Here is a 23,302-nt window from a genome sequence, read left to right as displayed (position 1 = left end):
TTGTGCATGAAACAGTTACAGTGGGTATAATAATACTTTCTTCCTCACTTACCTGTAGCCCGAATAATCACGCGCGTCTTGTTGAGTGAACTTTGGCGCGTAGTACACGTAACACACGTAGCGAGTAAAGACAAGCCCATAAAGTGATGTGATTTAAAGCGGCGGGACTCAAGAAATGCTAATCCAATCATATTACCAATGTGAGTAGAGAGGCGGGACTAAAGAAATGCAAAGCCAATCATTTTAGCGATGTGAGTTACGGAGGCGGGCATTGCAGAGAACGAAAGCTGTTAACCGTTTGTGTACCACATAGAGCGTCATTTTTACAGAACGGGATTGCAAAATATTTTTAATCTCATTTAAATGATTCCTGATAAAATATATAATTAAAAAAGTAAAGTAAAAAATAGAAAACACAAGAATAAGACGGACAGTTATATATAAATACAGATTAATTGTTTGGTCGAAATTATTGATAGGGACAATTCAGTCTTCCCTGAATATTGCTAGGGACATGTCACTAGCGTCCCACCCTAAATCTACGCCCATGGACAGGCTCCACATACAATGTCATTTGTGTGTCGGTGTTGCATTTTGAACTTGAATCACTATTGCTGAATACAATGTATCACATCTTTAAATTCCCTTATGTTTATGCCAAATAAAATAAAATAAAATAAATGTTTCCCAGGTATAGCATTTGGTATACACTGCAAAAAATTATAAAAAAAAAAAAAACTTTTTTAGTATATTGTCTTCTTTATTCTTAAATTAAGATGCTTTTTCTTGATAAGCAAAACAACCCAAGAAAATAAGTCTAGTTTTTAGACCAAAAATATAAAATTTAAGTGATTTTGTGCATAAAACAAGAAAAAAAATCTGCCAATGGGGTAATTTTCACGATTTTTTTGCTTACCCTATTGGCAGATTTTTTTTTTGCTTGTTTTATGCACAAAATCACTTAAATTTTATATTTTTGATCTAAAAACTAGACTTATTTTCTTGGGTCGTTTTGGTCATTGAGAAAAAGCATCTTAACTAAAGATTTTTTTGATATATTTACTGAAAACAAGACAAAAATACTAAGATTTTTTTCTTGAAAATGATTTTTTTTGCAGTGTATCTCAAAAAAATCTTCTCTTTAATTTTGGCAAAAATACACAGCTTTTTTAATGGCTGTCAATGCGAAACATGTTGTTAATCCAGAGTTTGCTGTAGTTTTAGCATGTACCAGCTGTACCTAACTGCTAACCAGCCAAAACCTGACCCGCTGGGCAAATCCACCTTGAATATGATTGGCTCAAAAGATTTTGATGAAGCTCCATACTGTGGAGGCTGCGGGGGTGTCCTGAACCCCAGTGTGTGGTTATATGATGTGCATGAATTGCGTCATCTAAAAGAACAATAAAATCAGAAAACAATTATATGAAATGCATTTAAAATGTTAAAGCTCACCCACTGGCTTTAAAACATTTCTGCATACAGAACCACCCGCACCAATCCACCACAGTATCGTGAGTATTATCCATTTCTGCACTGATCCAAAACCAGTTGCGCAGTTTCCAAAATGTTGATATGAGTTATTGCTTAGGTGGAAGAGAGGGCTGAATTTCAGCATGAGGATGTGGTTGTATTTCAAACATGTGGACAGAAGGTGTAATAAGCTGCTGATAAGGGCGGCTTACTTCACTGAGGAGTTATAAAGGAGAGGAGACGGGCCTGAGTCTGATGAATGGGCTCATTTTGGGGAAGATGAGAGGAAAGGGATGAACAACAGGAGTGATAGATGTGATGGCACTGTAATGGAAAATCTACTAGCCACGACAATCAGCATGATCTTCCAGGCATGAAATGAACAAAGTGACGAGGACCGATAGACTAAATCACCTCAAACGCCATCAGATTAGGAGGCGTCTGGGGCGAGTGGATGTGAGCGTGTTATCAGCGTGCATATCTATGGCCCGTTTATCCGCTGCATTGATTGTAATTGCGCGTTTTGCAGGTCGTGTACAGGTCGTGTATTTTTCAACAATACAAGGCTAAAGTCTTAGGAATAGTTCAAAATGAATGAATATTTGATGGATTTGAGTGCAGTCTTTATTGCTGTTGGGGGACTTTATGTCACTCCTGAGGTTTGCTTTTTTGGAATTCAACGGATATTGGTCTGAAATAGTCACGATACATGTAGAAATGATGATGAAAGGCAAAACATGAGTGGTTCTTATTTTTTCTCTGGCTGTAGATTTGAATTAGGCTATTTATTTCTAAATTTCACTGCTGAATGAATATTTAAGAACAGCATTTGGCCAGAGCTGGAAACACACACATACATAATTCCTTTAAATGGTTTTATCTATGCAGCTATCGGCCCAAAACATTGCTAATGAGGTGCATAGATACATGCTATAAGAGGCTGTGCTCAGAAGCTAGTCCTAATTTATCAACCCAATTTTTATGTTCTTGTAGTCCTCAGAAATCAGATGTATTTCCCAGCATGCAATGCATGTGCTGACACCTGTCACTGTGGTTTTGGTTTATTCTAAGTAAACTGAGCTATTTATGATACGCGTGTCCTCATGATACTGATACGAAGTGAATTTTGTCATATTTCACTTCAAGACCGCTGGAAAACAGGCCTATCTCAACACAACACTGACTGTGATGTCACAGTTGAGATGAACGCCCCCCCAAACATTAAATTACCCATTAAATTAATTTTAAAGTTGGTAAACGCTAAAAACAAAGTTGTGACTGCTGAGTTAGCGCTGCTAATTAATGCTATAGCGCTTAGGCTGAAGTTCTATTATTGACTTTACAGTTAAGTTTTGCAGGTCCATACTGAAAAAAAACCAAACTTACCACTCAGAAACGTCCATTAACAATCTCCAAACAATTAGTTGTATTGATGGTATTAATAGTTAGTTCTTCCTCAAAATCTGTATTGCCGTCTGATACAGGCTCAAAAATAAGGTCTGCTTGCTAATGTGAGCTACTGACATGAGCCTCAAAGCAGAGCAATCAGAGCAGAGCTCAATATTATTATTCATGACCCTTCCAAATAGGCAAAAATAGACAATTTCATTCAAAGGACAAATCGTAGGGTTGTAAATGGACATGTAAAAACATCTCTGGATAATTTTTACACTTATTAAAGTTACATACCTTCTATGTAGATAGGTATAAACATATTATTTTAATGCATTCTTTGGCACCTTTAAGTATTTGTTTTTGTGGTGAATATGGCATGTTATTAAAAACATAATTTTACCTGAATGTTGTTAGTGTTGAAATTAAAGCATCATCCATTTACCTTTTATTGTTCATACATTTAAAAAAAATATATATTTTTCAAGTTATCTGTTTAAAAGTGTGCTAAAAATAGGTTTGTCTCATAGTCTTACAGTCAGGTTTTCAATGTAATTATGTATTGGCCTCATCGAGCCTAAATACAGTATATTTAAAAATGATATAGTTATAGTAAAATATTGTGTCAAAGCAGAAGAATACTATCTGTAAATACTGTGTCGTGCATTAAATCTGTTTGTTAAATCACTAATCAGACAGGTAAACTGATCTCCGTCCCACATTTTGCTCTATCACTTATGCACCTGTTTCACTTTGACAATATGGCGCCCACAATAGACTTTTACTCCTAAATGAGGGGCAGTTTACTTCATGTTTACCTGTTAAGCTAATTATATTGTATCTGAATTCTACTGTAAACGTATGTAATCTTAAAGGGATAGTTCACCCAAAATTCTGGCATCATTTACTTGTTTTAAACCTGTATGAGTTTCTTTATTCTCTTGAACACAAAATAAGATATTTTGAGAAATGATGGTAAGCACACAGTTGATGGTACCCATTGATTTCCAAAGCAGGCAAAATAAATACTATATGGAGGTCAATGTTTCAGATGTGTTTTGGCCTTTTTTAGCTTGGCTGGAAGACCAGCTGACCGACCAGCTTAACCAGGCTGGAAGCTTGGCTAAGCTGGTTGGCTGGTCTTAGCTAGTTTAAGATGGAAGTAGCTGATTTAAGTTGGTCCTTCCAGCCTGGAAAAGCTGGTTATAGGGTCAGCTGGTATTCCAGCCTGACCAGCTAAAAAAGTGGCCAAAACCCTTCTAAATCCAGCCTGCAACACCAGCTTAAAGGAAAACCACAGTTTTCAATATTTACTATGTTCTTACCTCAACATTTAGCCTAGCCCCATTCATTCCTTAGGATCCAAACTGGGATGAATTTAGAAGCCGCCAAACACTTCCATGTTTTCCCTATTTAAAGACTTACACGAGTAGACCTTGGGCGCAGTAATATTGACGGAAATTTGAGCGAAAGGGGGAGTAGTCAGGAGTGATGATATTACTGCGCCCAAGGTCGAAATGCTGCAAACTAAGTGCTCTTCCACCATACAATATAGTTATAATTTTTTATCTGCTTAAAAAATCACCATGTTTTATTTTGTGCCACCATACTTACTTGTGTAACTACTCATGTATCATCAAAACATGGAAGTGTTTGGTGGCTTCTAAATTCATCCCTTTTTGGATCCCAAGGAATGAATGGGGCTAGGCTAAATGCTAACACATTTACGACACGCTGTACAAAGATTAAGTGCACGCATTGAATAAAGATAGGTGTGTATTCATTCGTCTAAGTTGAGGTAAGAACATAGTAAAATATTGAAAAAGGTGGTGTTTTCCTTTAACCAGCTAAACTCTGTATGAGAGACCAACTAAAATCATTCAACCAGCTTTGAAGTACCTTTGAGGCTTTACAGGGTTAGTAATAATAAATAACTGTTTTTGCCCCTAAGTGGAAAATGTAATTTCTTTTGAAGTTCAACAGTAAATAAATGCAATTGCAAATAAAATGAATTTAAAAGGCTACATTTAAGGTACAAAGACTTAAATTGTTACAAATGCAACATGCTCATACTGTTGAATTATCAAAACACAATTTTAGCCTTTACAGAGAAAAAATGCGAGTGTGTGTTTATGCATTGAAGGGCTACGGTAGGCAGCATATCCTTTTTGGCCGAGGCAGAGAGGCGGTACAGATGGTGAGCATTACATAATTGCAGTGCTTACAGGCTAATTGGAGACGCCATGGACCCTAGAGTGTATACTCAAACACTTTATGAGCGTACACACTAACTGCAGTCTGAGACAGTCAAAGCCAGCATTTTGGGGTTTGCGTCGTATGAGATTTTTTGGGACTAATCCTACTCTTAACAACTTGGGCTGTTTTGTGGTTCTGATGAATCTCTATCTTCGTTCACAATGGCATGCCACTTTCTGCACACTTTGCAGAAATGTACAACAGAGTTTTAGCTCTCCGGGGTATAATGCCCTGTTTCAGTTGATTTGCTCCCAAAATATTAAACAACAAACACAGCTGTCATAAACAGCCCCCTTAGTAATGTTCATTGCAAAATTTCCCTGAGGGACATTGCCTTGCAATATCTTTGAGGTATTTTTTAATTGTTGCTTATTAATACAGTATAACTAATATGATCACATTATTTCTTACATATATTTAGTATGTGGTCTTTAGTACCGGAGTACATTGTCTTCTGCATGATTGCTTCTGTATTTACTGGATCATACAACCCACACAGGCTTTTGCCTTTAGATGTTGAGCCTTTTAAACACAAGAGATATAACGAAAATGTTTCAAGGCTAAAAACAATTTTTTTCCTAAACATTGACTATAATAACCATTTTGCATAAAACTGAATCATTTACATTATGTTTACATCCATGCATTTTTGCAGATGCTTTCATCTAAAGCGACTTCAAGCTATAATTTTTTTTCTTAGTACGTCAGTACTTTGTTTTTCTGTGAATTGAACCCAGACCATTTTGCACTATTGCAATGCCCTATCAACTGAACACCTATTGTCCAAAACACAATCATTCTCTTTTGGGAAAACAGATGAAAAATACTGATGCCTTTTTAAAGGGACGGCACGCCGACTTCCTTTTTGAATTGGAAGAAAACTGTGCTAATGTTCTGAAATGTTCAATAGCCTGCAGTGTGTTATGAACTATACACTGCCAACTGTGTTGTATGTGACCAGTCTTGCACTTTTATATCATGACCTTTCATTTCTCTCCCTTGTGAGTCTCTCACACACCAGTTTTTTCTCACTCAATATCCCTCTGTTATCTCTCCACAGATCAACTGCGTCACTTTTCCTGTGTCCACATCCACACCAGAGCAACAGCTACTCAAACCCAATGAATGGAGCTATTGCGACTATTTCTGGGTGAGAGACACAGCACACACACACACACACACACATTCTGGTTTCCATGTTTTGTGGGGACATTCCATAGACGTAATGCATTTTATACCGTACAAACTATCTATTCCCCTTACCTACCCCATTCCCTAACCCCAACCATCACAGAAACCTTTCTGCTACTTCACATTTTCAATAAACATCATTCTGTTGGATTTATAAGCTTGTTTCCTCATGGGGACATCAAAATGTCCCCACAAGGTCACAAAAACACTGGTATTCCTATCTTTATGGGGACAATTGGTCCCCACAACGTGATAATTACCAGGTACACACACACACACACACACACACACACACACACACACACACACACACACACACACACACACACACACACACAGTCCATCAACTGCAAGATGCTATCCTATCAATATGGGCCAATATTTCTACAGAATGCTTTCAGCACTTTGTTGAATCAATGCCACGTAGAATTAAGGCAGTTCTGAAAGCGAAAGGGGGTCAAACACAGTATTAGTATGGTGTTCCTAATAATCCTTGAATTATTGAAATAAATATTGAAATATGTTCTTAACAGAAACCTCTAATAAGAAAAGTTGCGTGATGAAGTGAAACTAAAGGGTTAATAAACACAAACTGATGCGCTTTCTATATGACGCACTCTACATAATATTAAGCCTTATATACAACATAAATGTATTATACAACATGCATATATCTGCACAAAATGCAAGACTTAAACTAAGTTATGTACTAGTAAAGTTTAACTCCCTTTGTGGATGTGCACCATAAACAGTGCACTTTTAAACACATTAGACATGGTTTGATGAGTTCACTGTAAACATTTTTTACTAGCATACAGAGCCCGGACCTCAACCCCATTGAATGCTTTTGGGATGAATTGAAATGGAGAATGTGAGCCAGGTTTCTCACCCCACATCCGTGCCTGACTTCATTAGTGCTTTACAAAATGAATGGCCACAAATTCCCACAGAAACAATCCAACATCTTGGAACGCCTTCCAAGAAGAGTGGAAGCTGTAATGGGGGGAGACTTCATATAAAAATCTAATGTACTTGAGTCTATGTCATTAAAGTCCTGTTGGGCAGGCATCCCAATACTTTTGGAAATATAATTGCATTTTTTGCTATCAGTTATGTGCATTAAACCATTAAGAGATAAGATGTGAAAAAATTAAAAATTATTTTTGGAGTTTCTATTCGGACTAAACAGTCCATACTCCATCATCCCCCTCATTCAGTAACTAGTGAACTTGTTGCAAATTTCATCCCTCTAGCGAAGCTGATCCAATCAGGGTGTGATTTATATCAAAAAAAGAAAAAAAGTGCTTCCCTTTTCATTCTAAAAATTGGATATTGGCATACTGATTTGGGAATTGAATTTCTATGGCTATCCAATTCCCACATTTATTCCAGTGCCCTGAAGCATTTGCTCAAAAATAACTATCACAAAATAATGCATCTGCATACGTTTACTTACTGAAATCAACACTTTAATGCACGCCCCCATAATCTTGCAAATCGAGTCATTGGTATCCCTGTTTTTACTATGTTAAAACCTTTGCTAGTACCCAAATTCAAGTTCAAAATAAACTGGTTCAGCAAACTAGGGATAGTGATAGGGATAAAACACAGCCTTAGTAATGAAGTGTGAGAACAAGAAATGATTGACATTAGTAGTCAGAATGAGTTCAGTAGGGGTTGTTTTTTAAACCACGCGTGTGAAGAGGTTATGACACTCTTGTGATGTGTGACTCTTAAACCTACACACACACATTGACATGCTACAGTATGCAGAAACACAGCATCAGGGGCACTCATGTTACATTAGTCATACTTTGCACGACCTATACACGCCCTTATCTGAAGCACACACCCGCAAGCTTGTACGCCCCCTCCTACACACTCTGATTCAGTATGACTCACACACAACTGATCGCAGTCACATGTTGTTGACAGTCTGTTGCTGGTGATGTCACAGCCATGTGTAATACCTCTCTATCCTCTGCAGGCTGATAAGAGGGACCCTCAGGGCACCACCACAGTGTCCGGGTTCGAGGTTCTGCTGCAGAAACAGCTGAAAGGCAAACAGATGCAGAAAGAGATGGCAGAGTTCATCAGAGAAAGGTGGGCAGACAGTCTCTCATTTAGCCTTATGTAACACTCTACTCTGTATTCACTGGCCCCTTCGCCAAGCCACTGTGCCAACTCAGACAAAATATTACACTTGACTGGACTATATGTTTCCCATGTTGTTTCATTCTTTGAAAGGCATGATGTGTGACTCTATTAGAAAAATGAAAGAAACACAGTAAATCAGAAGTGCAACTATTTGCCATTACTTTCTTAGAACAGTGGTTGCACATAGTGTTTGCCACTGCAACTAGTCAGGCCGAAAGGATAAATACAAGAGAATAAAAAATAAAGTTAAGGTCTTCATTCAAGCGGGTAGCTGGAATGACATTAGCAAATGATCATGTTGCCTGTCCTAGAAAAAGAGGAATGTTTCCAGGTTATTTGTGGTGTTTTTCCGCTAGTGATTATGCAGCTACAAAGCTCTAAATAAAAACCCTGAACATCTCAAAAGAAGCTTGAAGCTAAAACATAAACCATACCTCTCTGATTTATATCTGTTTCACATTAGCAGCATCAGTGAAGATCGTTTTTGTTTATTTCCTGTAAAATCCCTGTAGAAATAAATATGACACTGTTCACCTTGAGAATCCGATGTTTTCTGTATTTGTAATTCTGTATTTGTTTGTGCCAATAGTGTGGCCTTATGTCACATTGTTATCTCATCTTGAAATGTGCTTTAGGATAAAAATCGAAGAGGAATATGCCAAGAATCTCGCCAAGCTCTCTCAGTTTCCTATGGCAGCACAAGAGGAAGGGTAAGTCTACAGTAAAGCATGCAGTTAAGTCTGTAGTAAAATATGCAGCAAAGCCTGCAACAGGGTGTAACTGCATCACTTGCAATCTCAGACACATGCGCTTCCTGGCAGTGACGTCCTGTAATGTATTGTTGTTAATATTTAGGGTTTTTAAGAATTTTAATTTCTGATATTTAAAAATGTTATTATATGTGTCTACGAATTGCAGATTTCATGTTTGAACATTAGGCTATTTTAAAATGATTGTGGTATTACAGTATAACTTGCCAACAAAGAAAAAAATCGTCCATGTTTTTCCCTTTTTGCATTGAACGTAGAGATGATAGTGCTGTTGATGTATGTTAATATATTGATGTTCTTAGGTGAAATTACATTTAAATTTAGTTTCAAATAATATATAAAATGTACTAATCCTGGGACAGTTACAAGGAAAATATTTTTGTTACATTAAGTAAATTTAACAATTCCAGCATCCACTGGCAACGTGAACTTTTCCGTTTTTTGTCAAGCTCTTGCCTGCACGTGACATCACTTTCAAAAAGCACATGTCTGAGTGCAAGTCTGAGATTGCAAGTGCAACGTTCAAAGCCTGTAGTAAAGTCTACAATAAAGTCTGTAGTAAAATATGTGGTAAATTCTACAGTAAAGTCTGTAGTTTAGTCTACAGTAAAGTCTGAACTAAGGTTTACAGCAAAGTCTGTAATAAAGTTATCAGCAAAGTCTGTAGTAAAGTCTACAGTGAAGCCTATAGTAAAGTCTTTAGAAAAGTCTATTGAAAAGTCTACAGTAAAATCTGCAGTGAAGCCTATAGTAAAGTCTTTAGTAAAGTCTATTGTAATGTCTACAGTGAAGTCTGCAGTAAAATATGTGGAAATTCTACAGTAAAGTCTGTAAAATTTGTAGTTAAGTCTGTAGTGTAGTCTACAGTAAAGTCTGAAGTAGTAAGGTTTACAGCAAAGTCTCTAATAAAGTTTACAGCAAAGTCTGTAGTAAAGTCCACAGTGAAGCCTATAGTAAAGTCTTTAGTAAAGTCTATTGTAAAGTCTACAGTAAATTCTGCAGTGAATCCTATAGTAAAGTCTTTAGTAAAGTCTATTGTAAAGTCTACAGTAAATTCTGAAGTGAAGTCTATAGTAAAGTCTTTTGTAAAGTCTTTTGTAAAGTCTACAGTGAACTCTGCAGTAAAATATGTGGTAAATTCTACAGTAAAGTCTGTCAAATTTGTAGATAAGTCTGCTGTAAAGTCTGTAGTAAGGTTTACAACAAAGTCTGTAATAAAGTTTACAGCAAAGTCTGTAGTAAAGTCTACAGTGAAGCCTATAGTAAAGCCTATAGTAAAGTCTTTAGTAAAGTCTATTGTAAAGTCTACAGTGAAGTCTGCAGTAAATTATGTGGCAAATTCTACAGTAAAGTCTGTAAAATTTGTAGTTAAGTCTGTAGTTTAGTCTACAGTAAAGTCTGTACTAAGGTTTACAGCAAAGTCTGTAATAAAGTTTACAGCAAAGTCTGTAGTAAAGTCTACAGTGAAGCCTATAGTAAAGCCTATAGTAAGGTCTTCAATAAAGTCTATTGTACAGTCTACAGTGAAGTCCGCAGTAAAATATGTGGTAAATTCTACAGTAAAGTCTGTAAAATTTGTAGATAAGTCTACTGTAAAGTCTGTAGTAAAATATGTGGAAAATTATACAATTAAGTCTGTAGTTTGGTCCACATTAAAGTCTGTAGTAAGGTTTACAGCAAAGTCTAGAGTAAAGTCTGTCAAATTTATAGTTAACTCTGTAGTTTAGTCTACAGTAAAGTCTGTAGTAAGGTTTACAGCAAAGTCTGTAATAAAGTTTACAGCAAAGTCTGTATAAAGTCTACAGTGAAGCATATAGTAAAGTCTTTAATAAAGTCTATTGTACAGTCTACAGTAAAATATGTGGTAAATTATACAATTAAGTCTGTAGTTTGGTCCACATTAAAGTCTGTAGTAAGGTTTAAAGCAAAGTCTAGAGTAAAGTCTGTAATAGTCTACAGTAAATTTACAGTAAGGTCTGTACTAAGTTAAGTTTTTAGTAAAGTATGTAGTAAAATCTCCAGTAAAGTATGTAGTCAAATCTGTAGTAAAATCAGCAGTAAAGTCTATAGTAAATTATTTCGTAGTTTATAGTAAAGTCTTTTATTAAGTCTCTAGTTTTCAGTAAAGTCTACAGCAAAGACTACAGCAACATCTATAATAAGGTTTTTGGTGAAGTCCAAAGTAAAGTCTATAGTAAATCACCTCTAACTTAAAAACAAATTAATTAAATTAATTAACATGTGAACATACTGTACTTCATATTTGTCTACACAAATTTGAAAAAGTTTCCAAGATGATGAAAAACAAGTGTTTCAAATATTTGACTGGTTATCAGAGTTAACAAACAGAGATTATGTGTAGAAATATGGTTTGTGTTAAACATCCTTATTACTGTGTGATTTAGGACCCTTGGAGACGCTTGGGCCCAACTTAAGAAGAGTTTAACCGATGAAGCTGAGGTCCATCTCAAGTTTTCTTCAAAGGTGGGCACTTAGACATCCTGTCTCATGACATTTCTCAACAGTGATGATATAAGATCCAAATACGATCCTGCACAATTGAATTCAATTGTTTCAAACGTGTGCATTGGCTAGAAAGAGAAAGTCATGCCTTTATTTCATTTCTGTAGTTCTGAATAGTTCTTTACACTCCTGGGGCCTCATTTACAGTATCAACATTGCATAGAAAATGCTCAATATTTGTACCTACGAATGAAATTTAGAATGTGCCTAAGTACAAAAAAATCGGGATTTATCAAACATGGGCACGTGGTTCGTACGCACATCAGTAAGTAATCCTTGATGATAAATCCCATGTGTTCTTAGGCACCATGCTCATGCACGTTCATGGTCATTTCCATTCCGAAATGCCTCAGATGCCACCTCTCGTTATAAGTCACGTGGTTGTGCTTTTTCCCCTCATCGCAATAATGGCAAAGAGAGCGTAAAAGGGGAACTTTACAGACACAGAAATTGAGTTACTGGTGGATGAGGTTAATAACACATCTGTTTGGTTCACTTAGGGAGGAATGACTAACAAAAGAAAACAAATCTGCATGGGAACATGTTACCAGTGAGTTTAATTCCATTTGGTATGAGAACACTTCTAGAAATAAAAAAGTGGGTTGACATTAAATTATCAGCCAAAAAAAAAAAAACCGCGTCACAGCACACCTACGTGAAATCACTCAAACTGTAGGAGGACAGACAATGACATAACTTGGACAGCCGCATAACCATCATCATCGGCGCGATCTTTGAAAACGCGCTCCCGGCGGAGTGGATTATTTGCCAAGTCTTTCAATAATGCAAGATAAGCCATTGCACTGTGTCAAGCATTTGACGGAGCTTTCTTACATGGGGTTAGAAACTAATTTCATTAATTAACTTCAACACTGATTTGCAGTTACTATATTAACAGTAATCATTTTTAACACCTGGGGGTGGATAATAAATAGACAAAGTGTTCTTTTAACGCTGGGGATGGACGGTCCTGTGTAGTATCGCTATTCTACCACAAGATGCTCTGTGTACGCATACTCCGAGGTGTGCGTGTATTTACACACATTTCTACATTTAAGTGCAATTTGAAAAATTCCACACTTTGCGTAAAACTGTTCCTACGCACACTTTACGCTCACTTCTGTGCGTACGAACGCTTGATAAATGAGGCCCCTGGATATTATTAGCTGCTCTATATAATATGCTACACAGCTTCCTTCAGATTGCCACAATTCATCTTTTCTCACTGCAGTGCTTCCCCTCGCTCATACAACTGTGCTGCATTTAGCTTCAATGTGGGTGATTAATTGCAGGAAGATTGAGGTTATTGCACACTCCTTCTTATTCCTTATTGTCTTATTCCTTCAGATCACGTATAATTTACATTCAAACCTCTGGAGATGACAAATTAAAAACTCCTCATTTGGAGAGCACAATAATCAAGTAAAGAACCTGCTCCAAATATCTGCCAAAATAAAGTAAGAGCTTATCTGTGCTCAGATGTGCAATGCTTGGTCTTGTGGTGCCAGGGTTCAAAGCTTGTGAAGGGTCTCAAGAGATTTACTAATTCAGAGGGGTTTGTCTCTTAGCTCCACAGTGAAGTAGAGAAGCCATTACTGACCTTCAGAGGGGACAACTTTAAAAAGGACATGAAGAAATACGACCACCACATTGCCGACCTGAGGAAACAGCTTGTCAGTCGTTATGCTGGAGTAGAGAAGGTACGACTCTTAAATAATTTGGTTTTGTTATTTTTTTAATCTTTCCTAAATCGGAATCGTAAAGAGAGCTGTATTGTCAAGTGTGCTTGCACTAACAAGAAGTCGTCATTGTTATCCCTTACAAAAAAGAAGTATACCTTCAAGTTCATTTTATTAAGTATACTTAAGTAATGTTGGAGTATAGTTTTAAGTATAATTATTTAGTAAGTGTACTAACATTTATGTTCTAGTAGTATACTTGTAAGTGTACTGATTGAATACCACTTGGGACTAAATTGGCCCACTTTTAGTATATAAAAGTATACTTCTAAGTGTACTATGATATAAGAGTAGTCAACTTTAAGTGTACAACCTGTGCCCAATTAGTTCTTCATTTGTACTGCAAGTGAACTCATGAGTATACTAGTAGTTTTCTAGACATTCAAGTGTACATGCTAATGTTCTGTTAGTGTACTCTTAGTAAACTAGTAGGTTACTAATTTTGTGCTGCAGGTATACTTCCAAGTGTTCTTTTAATATACTTTTAGTTAACTAGTAGTTTACTAGTCATATACTGAAAGTGTACATGCAAGTGTTCTGTTAGTGTACTCTTAATAAACTAGTAGGTTACTTATTGTGTGCTGCAAGTATACTTCCAAGTGTTCTTTTAATATACTTTTAGTTAACTAGTAGTTTACTAGTCATATACTGAAAGTGTACAAGCAAGTGTTCTGTTACTGTACTTTAAGTAAACTAGTAGGTTACTTAATGTATACTGCTTCCCACATAGCAATGTTGTTCCGGCCCAGCTCCGGCCCACAAAACCAGTTTTCCTCGGCCCACATACAACGAAGAATGACGGCCCTTCAATGGCCCAGTTCTGGATTACAGACAATAGCACATAACTGGCCCAGACCTGGGCCAGAACAGGCCCTACAAACAAGCCTACGATGGCCCTTGCAGCCCTTACTTAGCCCCCAGGAAGCCCTCATGCAGCAAAATAAACACTGCTGGATGTATATATTGTCCCAATCTTACAGAGTGTTAAAAAGTAACACTGAAGCAGAATTAAAAGCTCTGTTATCCTCTCTCACCATCTCTGTCTGAAACCTAAAATTGCATTTTACATCTTACTTGTAGAGTCATTTTCTTACTTTAGGTTTAGATTTTGTTCCATTTAAAGTCACCCTTATTGTGATTAGTGTTTGTTTTAGTTGGACTTGACGCTTGAATCTTCCCTTATTTAGTTTTTTGACTGCTTTAACTTTGTGTTGTAAGACATATTGTTTACAGCAGGGTAAAGACAATAGAGCAACTCTTTGATGGTGGTTAGCAATGTTAATAAAGTCTAAATATCATCAACTAGAAAACGTATGTATTAATTTAATGTTTGAACCCTTATCAGAAGTATCTTTCTCTGACAATAATGTGATAATACAGTATGAAATCCAGCTCTCTCATAGCGGTTTGTTATTCTGAAGAATTTTGAAACAATGACACTTAAAATTAACTGGTGTGTAATGTAGACACACAAATATCAAGAATCAGAGTATGAATCTCAACCATGGTGACAAAGAAAATTGTAAAAAGTTCATTATTTATCCATGCTGCAGTGCATGATGGGAGTCCTGGATAAGATGTGTAATTTGTTGATACCCAGCATGCATTGCAGCATGAAGTTTTTCCTTTTATTGTCACCATCATTGTGATTCATACTCTGATTCTTGATGTTTGTGTGTCTACACAACAAACGGTTAATTTTAAGTGTCAGTGTTTCAAAATTCTTCAGAATAACAAACTGCTATGAGAGAGCTGGATTTCATACTGTAGTATCACATTATTGTCAGAGAAAGATACTTCTGAAAAGGGTTCAAACATTAAATTAATACATACGTTTTCTAGTTGATGATGTTTAGACTTTATTAACAGTGCACCATCAAAGAGTTGCTCTATTGTATTTTCCCTGCTGTAAACAACATGTCTTAAAACACAGAGTTTAAGCAATCAAAAAACTAAATAACGGAAGAGTCAAGAGTCAAGTCCAACTAAAACAAACACTAATCACAATAAGGGTGACTTTAAATGGAACAAAATCTAAACCTAAAGTAAGAAAATGACTCTACAAGTAAGATGTAAAATGCAATTTTCAGACAGAGATCGTGAGAGAGGATAACAGAGCTTTTAATTCTGCTTCATTGTTACTTTTTAACACTCTGTAAGATTGGGACAATATATACATCCAGCAGTGTTTATTTAACTCTGGGGATTTTTCTGCATGAGGGCTTCCTGGAGGCTAAGTAAGGGCTGCAAGGGCCATCGTAGGCTTGTTTGTAGGGCCTGTTCTGGCCCAGGTCTGGGCCAGTTATGTGCTATTGTCTGTAATCCAGAACTGGGCCATTCCAGAACGAAAGTTAATATTCAGGGGATTCAGCCATATATATAGATATATATACAACTTCAAATCAGAAAATAACACTAAAGATTCTCCATACAGATAATATACATTTGTACACTACATATACTTTCAAAATGTACTTAAAATATACTGTTTCTAAAGGATGCTAAATAATGTATTTTATAAATATGCTGTCAGTGCATTATTATAATGATAACTTAAACAGATAAAGTATACCTAAAATAAACTTTAAAATAAGTTCAAATTAGTATACTTTAAAAATTGCACAGAACTTTAACTCCAAGTATATTTTTTAAAGTATACTTTTAGAAAATATACTAAATTATAATTATTTTGAAATATATTAAAAGTTTAATTGTAAGCAAATATGTTGTAAGCATACTTTCAATATATTCAAAGATGGTACATTTCTTGCTAAGTATATTTGTAATGTACTATTGCAAAGTTAAATATACTTGAATTACAATAAAGTATATTTATTTAAAGGGCTATCCATATGGCTTTTTGCTGCTTTCTTGATGTAGCTTTCGTTGTTGCATTTTTACTTTATACTTTTAAGTATATGTCAGTAAACAAGTATAGGCCAAATATACTTAGACATTTCGGTCAGTATAGGTCAAGTATACTTCAGTACAATTTAAGTATATTTCTGAGAAGTACCTAAAGTACATTTTAGAGAAGTACATAAAAAGTAAACTGAAAGTATACTTTCTTATTTTAAGTTTAAAAGAAGTATACTTTAAGCACACTTGAATAAACTTCTTTTTCGTAAGGGATGTAAAGCTTCAAACTGCGTTTTTACTGTTTTATACTGTTGTCTAAGGTCTACTTATGATGTTTGTGTGTTTTTTACATTCAAAAACATCAACAGCAATACGTATAGGCTATTTTGTACCCTGGTTTTAAGGGTGGCTTATGAAATGCTTTGTTTTGATGGGTGGGCCACATTGACAACTTGGAAATAAACACCCACTGTTTTGATTGGATAACAGTTTTTCATAGTAAATTAGCTTTCAACTCCTCCATCATTACATGTGGGAAATTGTTTTAAAAACTTCCGATGTGGAAAAATTAGATGATTCACATAAATGACAATATGTATGGGTGAAGTAGCAAACAACAAATCTTCAAATGCGATGGGCCTAGAAATAACCGTAAACAACACAGTAAGCGCGCATCAGAATCTAAATAGGGTCTGGCTTGACCGTGTTTTATTCACATACGGTTCCTATGTCCGGATCCGATATTGATAAAACAGCATTGCTTTTTAATCACAGTCTCTTTGCAAATCCAGCATCGACCTGTGGCTTGTTCGCTCAATGTTTTACCAACGTGAGCTGAAACTCCTTAAAGTGCACCTATTTCATTGCTCAAAAACATTGTTATTTTGTGTATTTGGTATAATACAATATGTCTGTGTGGTTAATGGTAAAAAAACATTATTTTCCAATACCGAACATTTTTGTAGCTTCAGATTGAAACACAGAGAAACACACAGATTTTGTACAAAACTCATCAATTTGAAAAGCGCTGTGCCCCTGATTGGCCAGCTAATCTGTACGCTGTGATTGATCTGAATACCTCTGACGTCAGTCGGAAATTTGACGCTCCTTACCATGTTTTAAAGATTCGGTCACAATGCAATGCTGACAGGAGTTAACTTACAGGTTGTGAGTCCGAAGCGGGAGGAATATGTTGGTCTTGTCTACATCACCAATCCCAGGAAGTAAACTGTTGCCTACAATCCGTGTGTTTGTTGTAGTCCAAGAAAAGAGATTTATGTTGGAGATGATAACTCGCATCATCGTTTACTTTGGGATTTGAACCTTTTGCATATCGTTAACAAGTACTAATACACATCAAAGGAAATGTAAAAACATGAATCGGACCATAGATGCCCTTTAAAAAATGAACATCAACCACGTTTTTCAAATATCAGATTCCAAGGGAAGGTTATGCAGCAACTGTGTTCTTCCACAATCAGGCACTGCACAATATTTTGTATTCTGCACAATATTATGTCTCCAATAACATGTTTGTAGTTTAGACAACATCTGATTTCCCTCTCGCCACTTGTGTTACTTCCCTACTATGTCACACGTGAACCTGTTGGTGGGGCTAAAAAAGTAGTCGTTGCCATTCTTCTTTGAAGGCAGTGTTTAAAATACAATGTTATAAATTGGCACATTCCAGAACCTGCCGTTTGCTGGGCTTGGTGTCAATTACAGTTGATATTTCAATAACAATGCAATTTTCACTTCTGAAACTTACCAGATGTTTGTTTAAGTACAATGAACGTATATGTGACCCGTCACGGAAACCAGGGGCACAAGTCGGCAGCACAAGTTTCGAGAAAATGAGAATCAAAGTTTTTTTTTTTCAAAATTTGTGAATTTCGTTTTATTGCAGAATCTGTTAGTTGAGATCACGAAGAAGCCTCTCAATGTTTGAGATAGCAGTTTATGTATATTTAAAAGCGTAAATTTTGCGGTTGAAATAGGCTTGTTTTTCCAGAGATTCTAGCGTGCAGCGGGGGGCATCATTGTCTGTGTGTATATTTACATACTGGATAAGCTTGTGTTTTCGCCTCCGCCCCCACAGGGAACAGCGTGACTACTGAATAAGGATAGTTCGCCCAAAACTGAAAATAATGTCATTAATGACTTACCCGTATGTCGTTCTAAACTCGGAAGACCTCCGTTCATCTTCGGAACACAGTTTAAGATGTTTTAACTTTAGATTTAGTCCGAGAGCTTTCTGTTTCCTCCATTGAAAATCTATGTACGGTTTCCATGTCCAGAAAGGTAATAAAAACATCATCAAAGTAGTCCATGTAACATCAGTGGGTCAATGAGATTGTGGTGAAGCATCGAAAATACAGTTTGGTCCAAAAATAGCAAGAATTACGACTTTATTCAGCATTGTCTTCTCTTCCGGCTCGAGCGTGAAGTCACGTGACTGTAGTGACCCCGCTGCACTGTTCCTCAGACATGTTTGCTTAGTTTTATTTATTTTTTTCAAACTTATAGCGTGCGTCTCCCCAGACTGTAAATGAAGCTCGGGCGCACAAAACAAAAGAAAGATAAAAGAAGCTGGGGCGGAACAAATAACAGTCAGCCGCATCGTACGTCAGCCACGTCACTGACTTTATGGGGCGCCGCAGTCGGATGACGTCAAAGTACCGTTTAATTTCGACTCGCTCTCGCGGTACTTTGACGTCTTGCAGCGCAGCATGAAGTAAAACTCATAAGTTACACAGAGACCCTATTTTAAATACAAAATTTGAAGGCGGGTTCATGTGTTTAACAGAACGCAAATACCGGGGTGTAATCTGATATACCTTACATGTTACGATGTAAATAGTCCTCAGAATGTATATTATATTGTATTACCAGAAGTTCATGCGAAATCTGATGTAAACAATAGACTATATATCTATATTTCACGGATTATACGCATTTGTGGACAAAAATCATTGGATGATTCACACATCTGAAACAGACTGATTCGACTTGTGATCCCCACAAAGGTAAAAGTCCTGTTTATTTTTGCATGTTGTTCATTCGGACTTCTGTAATAAAATACTACATATGATGCTTAGAACATCTGTAGCCTATCTCAAACGGCTTTACAGGGGGTATGTCTTAGCTAAATGAGATGTAAATGAGCCCTATTGTCTCTCTAGCCAGGGAAAAGGGAAAGTGTTAACTTTTTTCTTTCTCAAATTTCTCAACATTCTCCTTCTTGAATGTGTTACATTCAAATGGCCACAACTTCTCCAAATCTTATCAGATTTCCATGTGTTACACATCGTTAGAAAGCGTAGAAACTGCACTTTCAGAATCTATGAATAACTCAAAATGCCTGAGATCCGACTTGTGTCCCTACTTTCCGTGACTGGTCACATATATGACTTAATTCACCGCACCTTTAAATACAACAGCAAGACACATAATAACGAAACTAAAGAGTAAAATGCAAAATATATACAGTAATAATATACAGGCAATTATACAGAAGATTCTGTTAATATACTAATATTTACAGATACTACTGTATGCATAACTGCACATAGGGTAATGAGATGAGCCAATATAAATTGTAAGAATGAATTTAAATAGGATATTATTATATATTCAATGGGAGTATTGAAGTGAGGCTTTGTGGGCTTTTTAACTGTTCATGAGGGAAAACCGTAGCTCTAAAGTAGCAGACTGATGGCAACACAGTTTAAAGAGTGTGTGTCCAAGGTATTTGGATAATGCAAGGTAAATGTGCAAAGAAAGTCTATGTAAGATTTTTCAGGGGAAAACTTTAGTTGTAACTTTATAGCTGTGTTCACCAGACACCAAACAAACTACACACTTCTACACATAAGAAGCACTTCCAGCATTTCTCTGTTTTTTGTAACAAACAAACTACTACCTTAGCAAATATTAATTAATATTGAATAATACCTTAGAAACTCCTCAGTGAATAAACTAAAGGCTTTAGTGGTTAGACAGAGAAGAGATAAACCAAGCATCAGCTTCATCTCTGGCTGACACATGTTTAGACACAAAGGGTCCTATTTTAACGATCTACTGTAAGCGAATTGTCTAAAGCGCACAGCGCAACTTCTAAATGGGCGTGTCCGAATCCACTTTTGCTAATTTAACGACGGGAAAAATGGTTTGTACGCCGAGCGCATGGTCGAAAAGGGTTGGTCCTTTTTTTAATGAGTAATGGGATTATTTTGGGCGTAACGTGCAATAAACCAATGAGTGTCTCAGCTCTCATCCCCTTTAAAAGTCAGTTGCGCTGGCGCTATGTCTAATCACTATTTAGATGACGGACTTTGTAAACTGAAAAACTAAGCGGAGGAAGAAGATCCCCAGTTTAAGATTAATGTTAAATAATTGTGTTGTTTTTCACTTCTATTGAAATTGTTATTTTTTATTAAAACCTTTAAAACCCGTTTTCTTTTAGTCATGGAAGTAAAAAAGCAGGCTTTTAATTGCTTTAAATGTATGGCTATCAAATATCATCAAAAAATAATTTACAAGTATGTAAGAAAAGGTTTGTACTCTAAAAATACTTTATTTGTAACAAACAGGAGATAAAGAATTTACAAACGGCTCTCCGCACGTTTCAGCACTTGGACAGCGTCAGTTTTTTTTAAGCATTACTTAAAACTGTTTTTCATCTCACTATATCTACAGGTACAGTCTCATCATATACAATAAATCTGTGAGGTAGCATTTAAAAAAAAAACATTTAAAAACAGATGCATTTGTTTAAAGCAAAGCATTTATTTACTTAACAGGCTACAGGTGAAGCAGCTCTTTACGTGTTCTAATGTCTCATAATCGGTCCTCAATTATGTCCAAGAGACTCAATAATAATCTTTTACATTCAATCCTTTAATCTTTTATATTTAAAAGCGTTTTTGTGCTGCTGCGCATTCATGTATATGTAACCCTTATTTGTGCTTTGTCCCCTCGCCTATTTGCCTGTAGTGAGAAGTCTCTGCGTTGTGTTTAAATTTTATGGGAAAGGAGAGGACACAAGGCTTGACTGATGGTTGAACAGGGCAGCTCTCTTTATTTTCTCTGATGCAGACTCTTATCACCACCCAGCTTTCCAACTTTCCAACAGGAAAGAGAAAATGTGTTACAATCACAAATTATGAAGAAAACTGCATATAAGAGCAAGTAAATTCGAATAAAGTATCAAAACTAAAGTCAAATCCAATTAAATACAAAAAATGCAAAACATATTGAAATATATATAAAATGAAATGTCTTTAAATCAAGTAAAATAATGAAACAATAACATGGGATAGGCCAGACATCATGGTGCAACACATAAGTGCACAAAATACTGCTTTTAAATGTTCATCTGCCTTCAATAACTCCATGTATATTTTAGCTAACAGCAATAAAGTTAGAAAATGATCCCAAATAACATGGATGGTCATTTTAAAAGAATTATTTATAAGGATTGCAAAAGAGGGAAACAGAGCATATCTTACCTTTCCAACAGGAAAGAGAAAATGTGACTAGGTCATAGCTCCACCCCCACAAAGGAAGTGCTCTGAACCCAGATATACAACACACAAGATACAGCTCCCTCTAGAGGACAAACTTTTAACATCAACCCTACATCCACCCCTTTTTTTAAATGATGGTGTCCCCATCATCAAACAGACAATAAGAAAACAAAACAAAAAAACATTCTGAGTGTTTCAGCTTTATGTAGTGTTTGTAGAATGTGCATGTATGTGCATGTTGTGGAGGAGTCTTTCTTTTTTTGCTTTAGCTCTTTTCCAGATATTTCTTCCTCTTTCTATCTTATCCTTGTCAATTTCCTCTTCGAGGGCATGAATCTCAAAGGAAAGTCTGTTTGGAGGTGCTCTTTTCCGTTTAGGATATCTCCGTTCAGGCTGCTCGGTTCTGGTAGCTTCCAAAGGCATCTGCTCTCCACGTTTTTCCTTTTCACTCTCTGCTCCTACTAACTGGCACACATCCACTTCCCTCCTTTCCTCCACCATGTCCAATGATTCCATACTTATTTGTGTTACATCTCTTGCTCCTTCCTCATTTGTCTCTGCATCCTCCTCTCCTACTTCAGAGGCACTGGACTCCATTTCACATGTTTCCTCTGCATAAGAGTCTTCCTGATTGTTGGCTTCTGGGAGTTTGGATCCCACTGGGAAAAACATACACTGAGACAGAAGATTTCGGTGGATGACTCTTTCCTTATCACCTTTTTCAGAACAGACCACATAAACTGGGATTCCTGGCTGCTTCTTCACCACTACATATGGACATGGCTCCCACCGATCAGCTAGCTTCTGCTTCCCCTCGACATGGCACACTTTCACCATTACTCTGTCACCAGGTTGGAAACTGTATGTTTTTGCTTTCTTGTCGTAGTGCTTTTTCTGAAGATCTTTGGCATGCCTTGACATTCTATTTGCCTGATCATAAGCATAAGTCAAGCACTCATGAAGGGTTTGGACATATTCACTGTACTCACAAGGCTCTTTGGCAGTGGACAAGCCAAAAATCAGGTCAGCAGGGAGCCTGGGATGTCTGCCATACATCAAATAGTATGGGGAGAAACCAGTTGAATCATGTTGAGTACAATTGTAAGCGTGAGTCAGTGCATCAACATACTCATGCCACCGAGGTTTTTTATCAGGATCAAGAGTGCCCAACAGATTCATCAGAGTTCTATTGAACCTCTCTGTGGTCCCATTGCCCTGAGGATGGTAAGGGCTGGTATGTGTTCTTGTGATTCCAGTTAGTTTGCACAGCTCCTTCACCACTTTACTCTCAAAATTGCGCCCCTGGTCTGCATGTAGTCTGGCTGGAAAACCAAATCGACAGAAGAAATTTTTCCACAGCACCTTTGCCACTGTGACTGCTGTTTGGTCTTTTGTGGGGTAGGCCTGGGCAAAT

At 36.6% G+C, this 23,302-nt stretch overlaps 1 protein-coding gene across 1 annotated transcript in view; it reads left to right on the top strand.

The window, feature by feature from the left end:
- Positions 1-23,302, top strand: part of gas7a (growth arrest-specific 7a) — an 85,784-nt gene that overhangs the window by 37,769 nt on the left and 24,713 nt on the right. Inside the window, exons 6-10 of the mRNA XM_065263160.2 lie at positions 6,182-6,271; positions 8,300-8,415; positions 9,105-9,179; positions 11,645-11,723; positions 13,331-13,462. Coding sequence (XP_065119232.1) covers positions 6,182-6,271; positions 8,300-8,415; positions 9,105-9,179; positions 11,645-11,723; positions 13,331-13,462 — 492 coding nt within the window. The remainder of the gene's footprint in view (positions 1-6,181; positions 6,272-8,299; positions 8,416-9,104; positions 9,180-11,644; positions 11,724-13,330; positions 13,463-23,302) is intronic.

The sequence above is a fragment of the Paramisgurnus dabryanus genome, chromosome 3 (genome assembly GCF_030506205.2).
Source record: "Paramisgurnus dabryanus chromosome 3, PD_genome_1.1, whole genome shotgun sequence".
Taxonomy (NCBI): Eukaryota; Metazoa; Chordata; class Actinopteri; order Cypriniformes; family Cobitidae; genus Paramisgurnus; species Paramisgurnus dabryanus.
This window is presented reverse-complemented; position numbering and strand designations above follow the sequence as displayed.